The sequence below is a fragment of the Vipera berus genome (genome assembly GCF_964194415.1).
Source record: "Vipera berus genome assembly, chromosome: 2".
NCBI classification, from domain to species: domain Eukaryota; kingdom Metazoa; phylum Chordata; class Lepidosauria; order Squamata; family Viperidae; genus Vipera; species Vipera berus.
In genome coordinates, this window is record NC_138203.1 from 216,977,872 (window position 1) to 216,994,477 (window position 16,606).

At 42.5% G+C, this 16,606-nt stretch overlaps 1 protein-coding gene across 2 annotated transcripts; it reads right to left on the reverse strand.

Moving 5' to 3' along the window:
- Positions 1-286: 286 nt before the first annotated feature.
- On the reverse strand, positions 287-12,752 carry LOC308662352 (NACHT, LRR and PYD domains-containing protein 3-like). 2 transcript variants are annotated; one of them, XM_081318053.1, is made up of 8 exons: positions 12,427-12,752; positions 8,817-9,102; positions 8,105-8,125; positions 5,629-7,339; positions 5,023-5,109; positions 3,796-3,963; positions 2,169-2,301; positions 287-622 (listed from the first exon to the last, which is right to left on the reverse strand). In XM_081318053.1, the coding sequence occupies exons 2-7, from the start codon at positions 9,082-9,084 to the stop codon at positions 2,202-2,204; spliced, it is 2,355 nt and encodes a 784-aa protein (XP_081174179.1). In that variant the 5' UTR covers positions 9,085-9,102; positions 12,427-12,752; the 3' UTR covers positions 287-622; positions 2,169-2,201. The 2 variants fall into 2 exon arrangements, with proteins under 2 accessions (XP_081174179.1, XP_081174178.1); XM_081318052.1 differs by lacking the exon at positions 12,427-12,752 and adding an exon at positions 9,601-10,053.
- Between the last annotated feature and the right edge of the window lie 3,854 nt (positions 12,753-16,606).

Genomic DNA, 16,606 nt, shown 5'->3' on the forward strand with positions numbered 1-16,606 from the left:
TTGACAAAATTGTGTTTCCTAGATTGCTTCATTTAGTATTAACATTTCAGATGAACCTCCACAGTTGTGTACTGATTGTAATAATCTTTCACTAGATATTCAGAATTTACATACTACTGGGTAAATTGGCTGCAAAAAGGGGCCTTGGAAATACATATAAATAAAATCAGATTTAGTGATATTATAATCCCTAACCTCTTTTTTTTTAATTGCTTTTAGTGTCTGTTATGACTTGGATACTTCTAGAAACCAGTCTCCAAGCAAACATAAAACCCATCACACCTAGTTTGGCTTAAAAGCATTGTTTGGTCAATAATGCAAATTTATTGGAAAAAGGAAGCACACGTATGACAGAATATCAAGAAGAAGCACTCAAGTAGTAGTCTCACAGTTACTATTCTCTAGATTGCAGCAACCTGGATGATCAGTTGATAGTAGCAAATAAAACCATTTGTATGTGTCTTCAGTGCCTACCAGGAACTTCCTGGATTTTTGTAGCCTAGATGTGTTAACCCTAGTTTTAGAAGAAAAGAGGGGGCCACAAACTGCAATACTTTAGCACTGTAAATCCATTTGAACATTCTTCCATCCTTTCCCCACTCCCATCCATTGACAGGAATTCCTGTAAAGGGAAAAGATAGACAATGACCCCAGAAACCTGTAATATCTCACAGTTGTAGCTAGACTGGGAAAACAATAAAAGAAAATGTTTGGGTGAAGGTCATAACTTGCTGTATTGCTACTAGGAAAACTACATGGATAATTGGGCAAATTGACAGAACCGGACTGTGAAGCTGGTGTGATAAAAAGTCATTGTGTAATGATGAAACTAGTGTCAAGGTAGAAAGAATTTATGGACAGAACCTCTGTCAAAATCAGATTCATTTAGACACCTTTCTTAATTCTATATTTTTTTTAGAAAAAAAGATGACATTCTGTGCGATCAGTTTGAATTTACAGGAAACAACTATTTGGTGGATCAGAAAGGATTATTTCTAATATCCTGCCTTTCAGTCCATCAGACCATTTGGGTTCTGAATCCTACTTATTAATGTCTTTCCAAAGTTTTGAGTACTGAATTTTGCTGGGGCTCTGATATCATGCCAGTCTTTAAGACAGGATCAATAATTTCTTAGTGCCTTTCTTGTCTCATTTCGTGTTTGTTCTCGACTGTTGCCATAATATCGCAGCAAGAACCAAACAGTGCTGTATATACTGTAGTATTTCAACGGTGGCTACACTATGGATTGTAATGACATTTCAATATTAATGACAGTTTTATTTTGTAGGATGAAAATCACCTTTTTCCCCAGATTCAACATTGATTTTTGAAACTGGTATTACTCTGACCACATACTAATTCTCTGATATAGATGCTGGTTGTTCAAATTATACATGTCTGTTGATCAATTATGTCCCATGAAGTCATTGCCAAATCTTAATGATCACATAAACCTTCACAAGGATGATGCATGTTTGTTAGTTCATCATTACTATATCAATAATCTTGATATAGTAATGTTGGACCAATTTTAAAATAATCTTGGACCAATTTTTAAAATTTTTAAATGACCACTTGCTTTAGTTCTTCAGAATCTCTTCCTCAAAAAATCAGTTCAAGCACAGATATCTCCTTGCCTATCTTAGAGCATATATTTTATATACTGTATACAAGTATTATATAATCACTGTCTACACCAGGGCTCTTCAGACTTGGCCCTTTTATGACTTGTGGACTTCAACTCTCAGAATTCCTCAGCCAGCATGCCTGGCTGAGGAATTCTGGGAGTTGAAGTCCACAAGTCATAAAAGGACGAAGTTTGAAGACTCCTGGTCTACACTGACAATAGGATCTGGAAAAAAAGCTGGCTTCAAGTGTTATTTTTACTGATTTATTATCACATGCAAACCTCATCTTTCTGCTTATATAAATGTTAGAATCAATGGTTAAAAGTTTGGTCAAGTGGTTTTTCCATTTCCCTAAATATTAAGGGATACTTAATGTTTTTTAAAGAAAGTGATTTCCTAGAAAGCAATATGCCACAATATTCTAAAATATGAATGATTGTTCATGTCTACATTTTTGTCTGAAAATTGTTTTCAACAACTGAAATTGGTATAAACTTGTGGAAATACCTCCTTGAAATTATTCTCTAAGGATTGATTACCTTTTGTTCTGTAGCTACCGTGAGAGAATAGAGTCATATCCATAACAAAAAGCGACGCCCTGATTCACTTATCTTCTTGGCTTGCAGATTCAGGGATTTTTGTCCTCTTTTATTAAACTTATTTGATGACAAGCTGAAAAGAAATGAAAACAGAAGCTACAACAAATTGCTACAGATGAGGCCAGTGTTTGGTACAGATAGTCCTTGTCTTATGACTGCAACTAATTCCCTTTCTGTTGCTAAGCAAGGGACCTAAGTGAGTCACACCTCATTTTATGATTCTTTTTGCCACAATTGTTAAGCAAATCACTGCTTAACAATTGGGTGTTAAGTGAATCTGATTTTAGAAGCCAGCTGGGAAGGTCGCAAATAGTAATCACATGAGCTGAGACAGTGCATCTGTCATAAATACATGCCAATTGATAAATGCCCATATTTTAATCATGTGTCCATGGGACTGTTGCAATGGTGATAAGTCTGAGAACCAGTCAAGTTATTTTTCCATTGCTCTTGTAATTTCAAATGGTCACTAAATGAATGGTTATAAGTTGAGCAGTACCCATATGGATTGTCATGCCATCTCTAATTGGCCTTAAAGGTATTTTAATCTACTAAACTAGGTTTCATTCAATTTCATGAAGGAAATTTTGCTTTATACATTATTTCAAATGAGAATTTTGGAAAAAGGCTCAAGGTGATCTTGCACGTACAGTATGTAGTTAGGAGAAGTCAAGGAACCTATATTCCATTACACTACTCTCTGTCTGTCTCTCTCTTGCAATCTGCAGCCTTCTCAGCTTTCCATTGTTTAAATGTATCCCATACAGCCCACAGAGCTTTCTCCACCACTCCAAGAAAACCCCACCCTTGAAAAGCTGTTCAAGTTAGATAAACAGCTAGACAGACACAGACACCTCCCCTCTAAGTGAGTGGGGAATATTTGTATCTGATCACCTAAACCTAATGCATAATTGTTAACAATTTAACAAATGTAATTCTTTGGTTAACTTTTGGTTTCTCCAAACATGCCATTTTATTTCTTTACTTCTTCTATTTTCACATTTTTTATTGGTGTGAACCTTTGTGACTAAGGGAACTAAGTTTATCTAGCCTAAAGAAAAGAAGGACTAGGGATAATATGATAGAAGTCTTCCAGTACTTGAAGGTACAAGAATTTATTCTCCAAAGCACCTGAGGGCAGGACAAGAAGTAATGGGTGGAAGATCATTAAAGAGAGATCCAACCTAGAACTAAGGAGAAATTTCCTGATAGTAAGAACGATTAAATCAGTGGAAAGGCTTACTTCCAGAAGTTATGGGTGCTCCATCACTGGAAGTTTTCAAGAAAAGACTGGAGACCACTTGTCTGGAGTGTTATAGGATCTCCTGCCATGGGCAGGATAGATTCCCTCCATCATGATGTCTCCCCTAACTCACTCTTCCAATGGTGTTCCCATCACCACTGTAACTGAGTCTCCCACTCTTTGGAATGCTCAACCCAATGCTACCGGGATAGCCAACACAAACATTCCACTAGGTCTCAGCATATACAATTGCAGAATAATAATATCCATTTCCCAGAAGGCAAGCCAAATGTTCTCTTCCAGCTTTATCAATACACTACTCACTCTACAATAGCCAAACTGGTGCAATTTTCCATCAAGTCTTCGATGAATGGGACAGAGTTCTCTGTGAAAGAATTATCTTGAAGGTCTAAACAGAAAAGTCTGTGACTAGTTCTGAGAACAGTGCAAAGCACTTGGGCACAAGTGTCAGTGAGGTTATTGCAATCAAGTCTGGCAAAGAGAAAATTAAAAGCCACATTACAAGTTTGCTCAATCTTTTTTGATAACAAAATCAGTACACGTGACAAGCAAATTATTACAGATGGTACTTCACCCCACCTCACTTTAACCAATTATATTTGAATTAACTTTTGGCTGATGTGACAGAGCCTTCCTGGTCTGAATATTGCCCTATGGCCTATGCCTTAGACTTGATTCAGGAAATGTTACCATGGATACAAATCAACATCAACACTATCTAGGTTGTACCCTTAAGTGATAAATGCATGGTGTGTTGGCATATATCAATTAATCTGGAAAAAGTCACCTTGGCATTTATACTCATTCTGAAGCCAATCAGTCAGTGAGTGTTACTGATCCCTAAAATGTAGAGATCTCACAAAAAGTACAGCCCCCCCAAGTACTGTAACATTTGATGATTAGAGTCATTGTTAAATCCTGATGCATACAAGTGTTTAAAACACTTCCCTGAGAACCTACGAGAAAAAAACAGTCCTTCTCAATTGCATGTTGTCATAACACTGAGATTTGTACCAACATAGAACCATATAATATCACATCTCGTAAATTACTAAACGAGGACAAATCCTGTGGACATATGATCAAAAAAGACTTGAAGATTCAGCACAAGAAATGCCTAGAGTTCCTTATTAAGCTATGTTTCATCCAGCTTAGGAGGAACATTGGAAAATCTTTTGTTAAGCAGCAGAAAGCAAACATCCAAGCAAAGAATTCCTTTACCTCAGTTGACTGACGGCAGGCCTTCAGGTGTAGCCTGGAACTGAAGATGATCTTTGTATGTTTTTTAGTAGCTGCCTGCGGAGTTCTCTAGGAATGACTCATTCTCTCCCCACCCCTGCTTTGCTCTTCACTATGCACATTGATTAAACTGACTCTTCTGAACATCAGTTCTGAGTAGCTAATGCCTAATTACTTTAGAATTTCACCCAGTTGGCTGCTAGTTATTAGGATGGATAAGGATACCCAATTCTTCCAAGACAAAATATGCACCCAACTGTTTAAATGTGCCTTTGCTCTCTTGTTACTCACTTCAACTCAGCCAAATTACAACCCAGTTGCTTCAGAATGGTACAGAGAACATTCACTCCTGAGTTTCCAAATTTGTTATCTCCAAACCTGCAATGTAGTTAAAAAGAATAAAGTGTGGATAATTGATGTAGTGATACCAGACGATGGAATAGAAGAGAAAGAACCGGAGGAGATCACAAAGTATTAATTGAAGTTGAAAGATTATGGTATAAACTAGCTGTGATGGCCCCAGTGGTTACTGGCACACTGTGTACCATACCCAAAAAAATTCTTGGACAGCACATACAAAATGTGCACATTGCCAAAATTTCCATCTGTCAATTACAAAAGGCCACACTCCTTGGATCTGCACTTATATGATGCTGATATATTATGACATCTTGGGAAGAACTCAGTGAGCATGAAGATCAACACCACCTAAAGAACTGTCAGCTGTGGTTTCACACTGTTGTGAATAATTCTGCAGAACAAAATGGTAAATGATTCTTTCAAAATGTGAGAAGAAGGCACAATTAGCAAAGGCAGGATCAAAACATGAAAGACGCTTAAAAATCTCAGCTTCAGTTTGAATCTAAATTTGGAAACAGGAAAGGATGCATCACTTACTCTAGTGTTGTACAGTTCTTAATTCCTGGGGCCAAAGCCTTGATGTGATGAGTTCTCAACCCGCAGAAATGTAATTGAAGGGAATGATCCTCAATTGTACTATGTTGCAGACAAAACGCCAAGACGTTGCAGTCTAACATGGACAGCGTGTTGGAGGAAAAGTCAATAATTTGGAAGTGATGCATCACCCTCTTTGCAAATTCTGGCTCCTGACTCTCAAACAAGCAGTGAAAAAAATTTAGCGGGGAATAGCATTTTTCAACGAGTTTCTTAGCAGCTACTTCTGCTTTCTGTAATAAGAGAGGCTTTACATGGTCAGAAGGGTTGCATTGCAGGGCTTGCTCAAAGAAGATGTGTGTCTTTTCACTTGTCAGGCCAAATATGAAACATGTAGTTAGTGCAAAATGTTGATTATTTTGCTTCTCCCATTCAACCAATAATCTCTGCAAGTCACCCATAATATGATCCATCTCTTCTGTTGACTCCGCTGGCAGTATATACCACATGGCAGCAAAGAACTCTTGAAAGCAGAGATGGAAAAAGCTGTAGAGACTGCGCCTGCCCAAACCTGTCCTGAAAGCTCTTTTCTCTAAAAAGAGATCCTTAAGAGCTGATACATCCAAGCAATGTTCCTTGAGATCCTGCTCTTCAAAGAGGACTTTTTGTTGCATTATGCCAGCTCTGGCCAAAGAACAAAGTTTTCTGAACTCATTTTGAGGGGAGGTTTTCCATCTGGGATTATCGTGTTTAAGAAGAGTATGAGAGAACTGCAAAAACACTTTTGTTGTGGTATCCAAGGTGCCTGCAATCTCATCTTCACTTTCCAGTTCTATTTTAATCACAGAACAAATGATCCAGCACACCATTGGGATGAAGCAGATGGTGGACACCGCAACAGTATTTTCAATGAATCTCAGTGCAATGTTGGCTTTCTTCTCCTCTTCAAAAAACTTGGAAAAAAACTCACGGCGACCTTTTTCAGAAAAGCCGACGATCTCAGTGAACCTGGGAAACTTCAAGCGTTGCTGCAGTCTCTCTAGTAGAGCACCTGGCCTCGTGGTGATTAAGAGGAAGGAATCTGGCAAGAGTATCTTCCTCAGCAGGCTGCTTAAAATACTTTCCAAAGGGACCTTTAAGTTAGGCTTGTCACACCAATAACCTTCAGATTCTAAAAAGTGAGAAAGCTCATCAAAGCCATCAATGATAAAGAGCAGTTTTTCAGAGTGGGCTAAGATTTCGTCCACTGGGGCATTTCTGTCCTGACACTGCTCAATAATAAGTTCAGCCAAGCTGCTGGCTTTTTCAGCAAAGTTCAATTCCCTGCAATGGATGAAAAATACATAATCAAACATGTCTGGATAGAGCTGCCCATCAGCCCAGTCCAGCATGATCTTCTGCACAGTCATGCTTTTCCCAATCCCTGCAGGCCCTTGCAACACTACTGTTTTTGGAATTGTTCCCGATTCATCAGGCTCAAATAAATCTTCAAGATCAATGGATAAATGATGACTATAGGTTTTCAGGATTTCCAAGTGCAACCTGCCAGTGGCAAGGAGTTCCTGTTCTTTCTGCTCTTGGGGCTGTTGCTTCTTGATAATAAGCAGCTTTGCATAGCATGAATTCAAAGGAATGCTCTCACCACACAGAATGTTCTTTTCTTCTATATTTTTGCATTCTTCCTTCACATACTTGGCATACTTTTTTTTGTAACCTAGGAAAATGCCAGAAAACAGACCGCATCGTTTAGTATGATTGTAGTTACTAAGTGGTCTATCGAAAGATCCTCCATCTCACAGGGCTGCTTCTTCTTCATATCCATCTACATCATTCTTCCACAATTTAGTACCTTCTACCAAAGGTTATACTGACTAGGGATTATGAAAGTCGAATATTTATTTCTAGAGGACACCAGTTTGAGAATGGCAGGTATTCATCACTGATTCCTCCAATAACTTTTTGTGTTTGTTTGTTTTGTTCAAGTTGTCAAGAGCAACAGAGGTATTCTGAAGCAGATGTGATGCTTGTCTGCTATAATATTTCTGAATGGGCTGGGTACATATACATTCTAATTTAGTTTTTTTAAGCTACCATATTCTAGACCTACCCTAGCTATAGCGCTCTTGTCACTCATCATATAGAAGCAGATTTACGTAGACCCTAATATTTGTTAGCAACATTGCAAAGATTAAGCTTAGACCTATTCTCCCTAGCACAGGTCTCTAAATTATCATTTGTTCACTACTCCAATAATATCACAGACGAATACCGATTTGGAACTCATTAACTAGTTATATCTCTTAAATTTTTAGACTGTTTTTACTTTTCTACTTGAAATATGTTCAAGTGTTAAGTTTTTATACATTCTACTGAAACATCCTAACTGTTCTCCAAAAATAAAGAAAAAAAATATGCAGTTACCTTGGGGTTTATATACATTTAAATAATTCTAAGGCCTTGTAATGAGGCGTTCACATACCCTGAATGTGATCCTTGAGCTCTGAAAAGGAAACACATTAGTTAATTAGCATTCTTGTTTTCTGCCTGACAGGAGTTCAATTCTAAAGGTCCCACTAAAAAGAAATACAGGTGACAATAACTTCAAAGCGCTTTGAAAAATTAATGGCTTTGTACAAAGCATACTTTCTTTCTCCTTTCTTTCTTTTCTCTTCCTCGCTCTCAACAGCAAATATACCTAATACTCCTGCCTACTAATTTCTTCAAACAACCCTGTGATATGGGTAGCTCTGAGGCTGACTGATCCAAAGTCATCCTAAGTAATCCTAAGGCAGGATTAGAACTCACACTATCCTGGTTTTCTTGGCTTTGTATGGTAGGTGTGAAGACCCAGAAAAGTAACATGTTTGAGTTAAGGCAAGGGTAGGCAACCTCGGCTCTTTTATGACTCATGGACTTCAACGCCCAGAATTCCTGAGCCAGCCGGCTCAGGAATTCTGGGAGTTGAAGTCCATGAGTCATAAAAGAGCCGAGGTTGCCTACCCCTGAGTTAAGGTCTTATGGCAGAGAAAGGTGCAATCACACACTGCTTCCGTCACTCCAATGTGTATTCTCTTAGTGCAACTCCCTTAAAGTACAGGCAACAGGTACAAGGAGATTGCCCATACTACAATACCCTTGCCCACTCTACATCTAAATATTGCAACTCTAATTATGTTTCAGCACATCCATACCTTTGCTGAGATTGGAAGCATTTTTCTTGCAACCCATGTCTTCCAAGATAGTTATCATTAGTGTAGAGGCCTTCTCTTCGTAGAATTCGACAAGGAGCTCCACCAGATCCAGCCGGTCTGCATTTTCCAACCGACCACGTGGAATATTCTTTCCCCGAGGAACTGCTACATATCGCAGCTTAGACTTAAACAATTTAATGTCTCTTTCCTCAAGACGTTCTAAAGCATCTACAAGCAAGTCCTTCATCTTTCCTCCTCCAGTGTCCATTGTAAGGTTATAGCCAAGCTACAAGCACAACATATTTTAGAGGCCAGGAAAAAAAACAAAGTAAATGTTGGTGTTCAGAATGAATTTTGCATAATCTTAGCAGGTGGGTGGAATACAGGACTACCCAAATTACCACCTGCAGTGAATAGGCATTTTAACCACGCTGCATTCATCAATCACCATGGTGATTGGTGGAGCAGTGGGCTAATGCCTCCTTAAGTAACACCACCTGCCTGTAATTAGTGCAGGTTCGAGTCCCACCAGGCTCAAGGTTGACTCAGCCTTCCATCCTTCCGAAGTAGGTAAAGTGAGGACCCAGATTGTTGGGGGCAATAAGCTGACTTTGTAAAAATGCCGCTTGGGGGGCCCTGAAAGCCCTAATAATCAGGCAATACATAGAATGAAGGCTATTGCTAAGCACATTGATTTGTGCTTCTTAGATTGTAAGCCGCCCTGAGTCTTCGGAGAAGGGCGGGATATAAATGGGATTAAAAAAAAAATCACACTCAAACCAACCAGGGCCAGGCTTGGGATCCTGAATACAATAGCATCTTTTTCAAAACAAGAGCAGAAAAGGAACTTGAGCTGAGACCACATTTAAGATAGGGGGGCTTTTGCCCAGGTTCGCCTGGTGCGCCAGTTGCGGCCCTATCTGGACCGGGAGGCCTTGTGTACGGTCACTCATGCGCTCGTGACCTCTCGCCTAGACTACTGTAACGCTCTCTACATGGGACTTCCCTTGAAGACTACTCGGAGGCTCCAACTGGTACAGAATGCGGCCGCGAGAGTTGTCTTGGGAGTTTCCCGGTACTCCCATGTTACACCTTTGCTCCGTGAGCTGCATTGGTTACCAGTTGTCTTCCGGGTAAGGTTCAAGGTTTTGGTTATGATCTTTAAGTCCCTACATGGCATGGGTCCGCGATACCTCGAGGACCACCTGCTGCCGGCGTCGACTCCCCTCCGCCCTGTGCGCGCCCACAGAGAGGGCCTCCTCAGGGTGCCTCCTGTCAGGGAATGTCGACTGGTGGCCCCCAGGGGGAGGGCCTTCTCTGTGGGTGCTCCGGCGTTATGGAACCAACTGCCGGTTGAGCTCCGGATGGCATCAGACCTCCGATCCTTCCGTCGCGGGTTGAAGACCCATTTATTCGAACTAGCGGGTCTGGCCTGATGGGGGTACTTGGGTTTTTTATAGGTTTGTTTTATTATTCTGGTTTTAACTTGGGCATTAATTTAATTATCTTTTAATGTTTGTACTGTTGTTTATATTTATGCCCTGTGAACCGCCCTGAGTCCCTTTGGGAGAAGGGCGGTATAAAAATCTCAATAAATCTTAAATCACATTTAACTAGGCATTTAGTTTGATTTGGAGCAGTACAGATAGTCCTCGACTTACAACAGTTTAGTGACCATTCAAAGTTACAGTGGCACTTAAAAAAGTGACATGATCGTTTCTCACACTTATAATCGCTGCAGCATCCCCATAGTCATGTGATCAAAATTCAGATGCTTGGCAACTGACTCATATTTATGACAGTTGCAGTGTCCCAGGATCTCCTTTTGCGATCTTCTGACAATCAGTGTCAATGGAGAAGCCAGATTCACTTAACAACTGTGTTACTAATTTAACAACTGCAAAGATTAATTTAACAACTTTGGCAAGAGAGGTTGTAAAATGGGGCAAAACTCACTTAACTGTCTCACTTAGCAACATAAATTTTGGACTCAACCATGGACATAAATGGAAGACTATCTGTACAACAAACTCTATTATTCAAAACCATGGTGAAATCCCAGCTACAGAAAAATACCAGAAGGTATTTTTGGTCCCTGCAGCAGAAGGAACCCGACTTCTACCAGATGTTTGCTCACCAAGTTAGAACAGATGTGTTATTTATGGTAGAAACAAGCAGGACATCATCGTGTGGGAAATCAGAGCTGTCGTAACTTGAACAGATCCGGACTTGGTCAGATACAATTTTGGGGATCTGAGAATGGGCAATACAAGGGAAATTAACCAGTGCTGGAATTCAGCCAGTTCGCACCACTTCGGCAGAACCAGTAGCTAATTTTTTGTTGCCCAGGCCCAGAATGGACTTCTGGAAACGGCATCCACACAGAAAACTGGTTGTTCACATAGTTGAATCCCACCACTGAAATTAAGTATAAACCAGATTTTGGAATTAAAAGATTAAAAGATTTTGGAATTAAAATCCTCTATGACGATCGATTCTTATCCTGTTCTTTCGTGTCTCTCAGTGGTGCACCCGTTGCCCCTAAGAGCCTTGGTGGAGCAGTGGGCTGATGCCTCCTTAAGTAACACCAGCTGCCTGCAATTAGTGCAGGTTCGCATCCCACCAGGCTCAAGGTTGACTCAGCCTTCCATCCTTCCGAGGTAGGTAAAATGAGGACCCAGATTGTTGGGGGCAATAAGCTGACTTTGTAATAATGCCGCTTGGGGGGGTGTATGAAAGCCCTAACAAGCAGGCATATACATAGAATGAAGGCTACTGCTAAGCTTGTAAGCCGCCCTGAGTCTTCGGAGAAGGGCGGGATATAAATGTAATAAAAATAAATAAACTTTAGTCATGCCAAGGTTGTATGTATATATATTTACTTTCCCTCTATAAAATATCTAGCAGCACTGCAATGGCTGCTTCGCTGGCTTGTTTTTCAGATTTGCCCTTTTCAGGTTTATACTTTATATTTTCCAGGAAAATATAGTCACTGTAACTTTTATCCCTTCACAGGCAGTGCTCTGTTCTTTATGTCCAAGGATTAAAAGCAGTTTCAAGTGCCTAAATGCAATTATATTTTACTTATCATTTTACCTAAAGCAGGTAAGAAAGGAAGTTCCCATCTGATTAACAAAAGGTCTACTTTTCCAGAAGTTATAAAACAAGATTGGGCAGCCCGGACCTTGCAAATCAGCTAGAATACAATTCCTATCTTCGTTCCAACAAACTTTGCAATGCAAAATACAGTGCAAACTTCATCTGCCATAAGAGATACGTTATGGCTTTGCAGCTCGGTGCGCTGTACAATAGTCACAGGTGCTCTCCCTGAGCCGCTCCGTCGAAAAAAATCTCTCAGTGGAGATGACAAAGGAGAGGCTGCCACTCCCAGACCCTCAACTCTCCTCTGCCCAAGCGGCAAAAACGACGTCTCTCCGCCTCTCCCTTCCCTCCCGTGCTGGCGGCCATACTTCAGGCATTTTCTATATAGGGAGCAGCCGCCCTCCTCTGCACCCTTGAACTGCGTTTCAGTGAAACACGGCTCCTTTTCCATAACAGACCGTAGGCCAGCCCCACCCAGCGCCTCACTTCAACCCCAAAAGTGCCTCACCGATCCGGGAAGGCAGCCAAGGAAAACCGAACCAGAGCAAAGCAAGCCAGATTCCCAGAACCACTTTCAGGTCGCGGCGTCCACTTGGCATCCAAGAACGAAAATGAAAGTCTTAACCTTGACAGGGAGGAGGAGAAGCTGACGCAGAAAGCTTGGGGTTTGGGGTTAGACATGCCCGAAAGAAGGGTTTCTCCTCCTCCCCCCCCACACGCTTCTCAGCACTGCTCCGCCGAAGAAGACATTTAGTTTACGTATTTTGAAGGCAGGGACGCTAGACTTTCAAGGCGATAAAAATACATGCACTGGCAGAGAATAAAAGGGATATTTATTTATTTATTTTATTGGATTTGTATACCACCCTATTCCCATAGGACTCAGGGCGGTTTACAGGGCAGTTAAAACCATGAATACAAAAAATTAAAAACAATTAAAACAAATTAAATTCAAGCCCCAAGAGAAAATCTAAAACCCAGTTAAATTAACAACCCCACAGTCTGGACCAAACAGATCGAAGAGCCAAGTTTTCAGGTCCCGGCGAAATGAGCGAAGGTCGGGGGCAGTCCTAAGTTCTGTGGGTAGTTGGTTCCATAGGGCAGGCGCACCCACAGAGAATGCCCTTCCCCTGGGAATAACCCGCCGGCATTCATTAACTGGCGGTACCCTGAGAAGGCTCTCCCTGTGGGGGCGCACAGGACGATGGGAAGATGATGCCGGCAGCAGGTGTTCCCTTAGATAGTCCGGACCCAAGCCATTTAGGGCTTTATAGGTCATTACCAGCACCTTGAATCTCACCCGGAGGGCAACCGGAAGCCAATGCAGCTCACGGAGAAGAGGTGTTACATGGGAGTATCGGGAAGCTCCCATCAAAACTCACGTGGCTGAATTCTGCACCAGTTGAAGCCTTCAGGTGGTCCTCAAGGGCAGCCCCATGTAGAGAGCGTTGCAGTAGTCTAACCGGGAGGTCACGAGGGCATGAGTGATATGTATACAAGTAGCATAACCTGGGCACAATTTACACAGAAATGTTCCGGTGGGAATTCGTTTGCGATACATCAGTGTTTCTCAGCCTTAGCAACTTTTTCTCTCTCGCTGTTATTGCTTCTCTTTGAATCCTCCCATACTGTAATCTTCATTGGACAGCTGTGTCTGCTTGTTTTAATCTCCTCGCGCTGACCTCAGGAGGTGTCGTGAAATGTAAACCCCAGAGCAGATCTTTTTAAAGTGTAAATACAGGAAACCTCCTTCTCGATTAATTCACCCTCTAATGCAGAGCTTTTCAACCAGTGGTACGGTACCACCTGTGGTACATTGGCACCTGGCAGGTGGTACGCCACCATCCTAGGAAAGTGGTAGCAGGGGAGGGGAATGAGTTTAACCCAGACATGTCAAACACAAGGCCCAGGGACCGAATCCGGCCCGCGAAGTGGTTTCATGTGGCCCGCGAAGCCATCCTGGAAACAGTGAGGGAATGGCCCGCACTGCCTTGGCCCTGGCCCAGAGACCCTCCTTCTACCAGAGACCCTCAGATCTGTCCCACTCCTGCCCAGGCCCCCAGAGGCACCCTTGATGTGAACCATGTAGAGCTGGCCACACCCACCCAGTAGGCCATACGCACTCTAGCCACGCCCACCCAGTAGGCCATGCCCACCCTGGCCATACCCACCCGGCCCCCTGAGGGCAACCGCAATGCTGATGCGGCCCTCAATGAAATTGAGTTTGACACCCCTGGTTTAACCGGTGGCAGCACCGCACAAGCCTGAGTGAGAGATGGCTGGAGCTGCAGGGCTGTCAGGGCTCAGTGGAAGCGCCAGGATTAGCAGCAGGCTCCAGCTGGAGCTCGGCGCTGATCCTGGCACTTCTGAGCCCAGAAGTGCCGATCAGCTGGAATGTTGCAGCATCTCAAGGGTCTTGTGATTACATTCAGATGCTTGGCAACTGATTCATATTTATGACGGTCACAGTGTCCCAGGGTCATGTGAAGTGACCAAACCCTGCTGCAACCACCCAGCAGACAGAGGGGGTGGGACTAAAAACCAAACACCCCCCACCTCCACCTCCGCTGCCAATCCTCAGCAGAAATGCTCACAACAATGAAAACCTCGGACAGGAGGAAGAGTGCTGCCGGGCGGGCAGGCAGGTGTCTTGCTCGGCTGTGGCATGGGGGGCACTTTTTTCAGTGCCATTGTAACTTCAAACAGTTGCTAAGCAAACTGTTGTAAGTTGAGGACTACCTGTACTTCATCACTTTTTTCCTTTTTTTTTCGGGTCATCAAGTTTTTGACACCTTGCTAGGCGACTGGTGGTACTCGGATGTTGCCATATCCTAAAAGTGGTACAATGTGTGAAAAGGTTGAAAAGCCCTGCTCTAATGGGTGATTCCAACTGTTCCAATAAGTGTTTTTAAGTTTTTCTTGATGATAGCTGTTACCTTTCCACTTGCTAAATTTTGTATCTTAGCCATAAGACTGTTTGCTAACAGAACCGGGTAATTCCAACTGAATTTAGGCTGGCATATTATTCTTAAACTGATCAAGATTTCTCTGCTCCTTCTGATTTCAAAATTGTAAGTTTGAATGGAAATCTGCATTTTAAATTGCCATTTTTATCAACAATTCTGTTTAGAAACTTCAACATTCTTTTTTTGTAAAGTATTTTCATGTTTGAAAAAATCTGTTTATTTTCTTGAGCTTGCAGGCATCTTGAATAATTTTATCTCTGGTAAATTCGTTAAGAAACTTAATTATACTTGTGTATATATAAACCTTTACCCTATGGGTGGTTTTGTCTTCCTCAGTGCTGGGTCCTCTATGGCCTGGGAGTTTGAAGATTCTGTGCAGTATCTTAGCTGTTCCTAACACTGCACTCTTTTGGACAAAGAGCTCTGATATTGTTCCTAGGATCTGTTGGAGCCCTCAGAGTTCCAGCTTGGTTGGGTGATGCAATGGTCCTTTGAGGAGGGGGTCAACCACCCCCTCTTTTAAGAACTCGTAGGACCACTCCCTTTCAAGGAGGCATAAACTACCACCCAGATCCAATCCCATCTCCCCTCCCATGCAGCTTTAATAAGCCAGGAAGGGCATGGATCTATTATACAAGTGGCCAAACTAGCAGCTGAGAGGGCCTTGTCCACTTCCTCAGTTCCCAAACTCGTCCCAGGTTCACCTTGAAAGATGTAACCCCACCACCTCCACAGATTCTGCTTTAAAGTTGGAGTCCAACACGGAGTGAATGTCAACTACTTTGTTCACCAGATGTGCAGCCTATTCCTCACAGTAACCTTTTATGGGAACTTTGTATTGCTCCCCTAGGATCATTAGCTCAGGCACTCCATTGCCAACCCAGACGCAGAATCAAGGAGCTCAGGCAGGGGTGTTGCCATAAAGCAGGGAAACTGGTACGAGAGCAGCAATCCCAGCTGCCATTTCCTGGTGCCCAACTTAAGAAACAGCATCTCGCAACCAGTAATCTGCAAAGCCAGGCCTCTGGATGCCGCCCGATTATCTCCCAGACATTTCTTGTTCCAACTTTATCAGTCATGGATCCGCCCCAGGACCCCTCTCCAGATTCAAGTTCAGAGGAGGTTGAGTTTGAGTCTGCAAAGGAAAGCGTGGAGCTGAGTATTGGTTATGATTTGAGTTCTGAGAGTGTTAGCCTGATGGAATAGCCTCAGCTGGGTTGATCGGACCAGTGACAGGCTAAGGGAAGTGAACTGCAGCTGCAGCAAATTGGCCCGGAGGCTCCAGGCCAGGACTAGGAGCAGCTACCACCCGTTAGCAATGAGGAGGTAGAGTTCACACCTCCTCCTAATCCAATGACCCATAGAACAGAGAGGAGACAGCATCGGTCAATGCTAGATTACTCATGAGGAGGCATCCTCACGGCTCATGAAGGGCTGCACTGGCATTGCCTACTTAACTCTGAGGACTTGAGTGTTGTTGGAGCAATGTGCCCAGTTCTGTGCCTTGTGTGCTCATGCTGTGTATCCTGGCTTATTTGACTCTTGGACTTTGTGTGTAGCCATTGGACTTGGTTACCCAGTGATTCTTGATGTACTGAGCTTGGAATCTGGACCTGTGCTACAGGAGTGCTTTCCAAGGACCTGTTTGCAGGGTTTGAATAAACACCTGTAGAATTCTTGCCATACACGTGTGGGGGTGGGGGGGGGAGGCGGGAGAGAGTG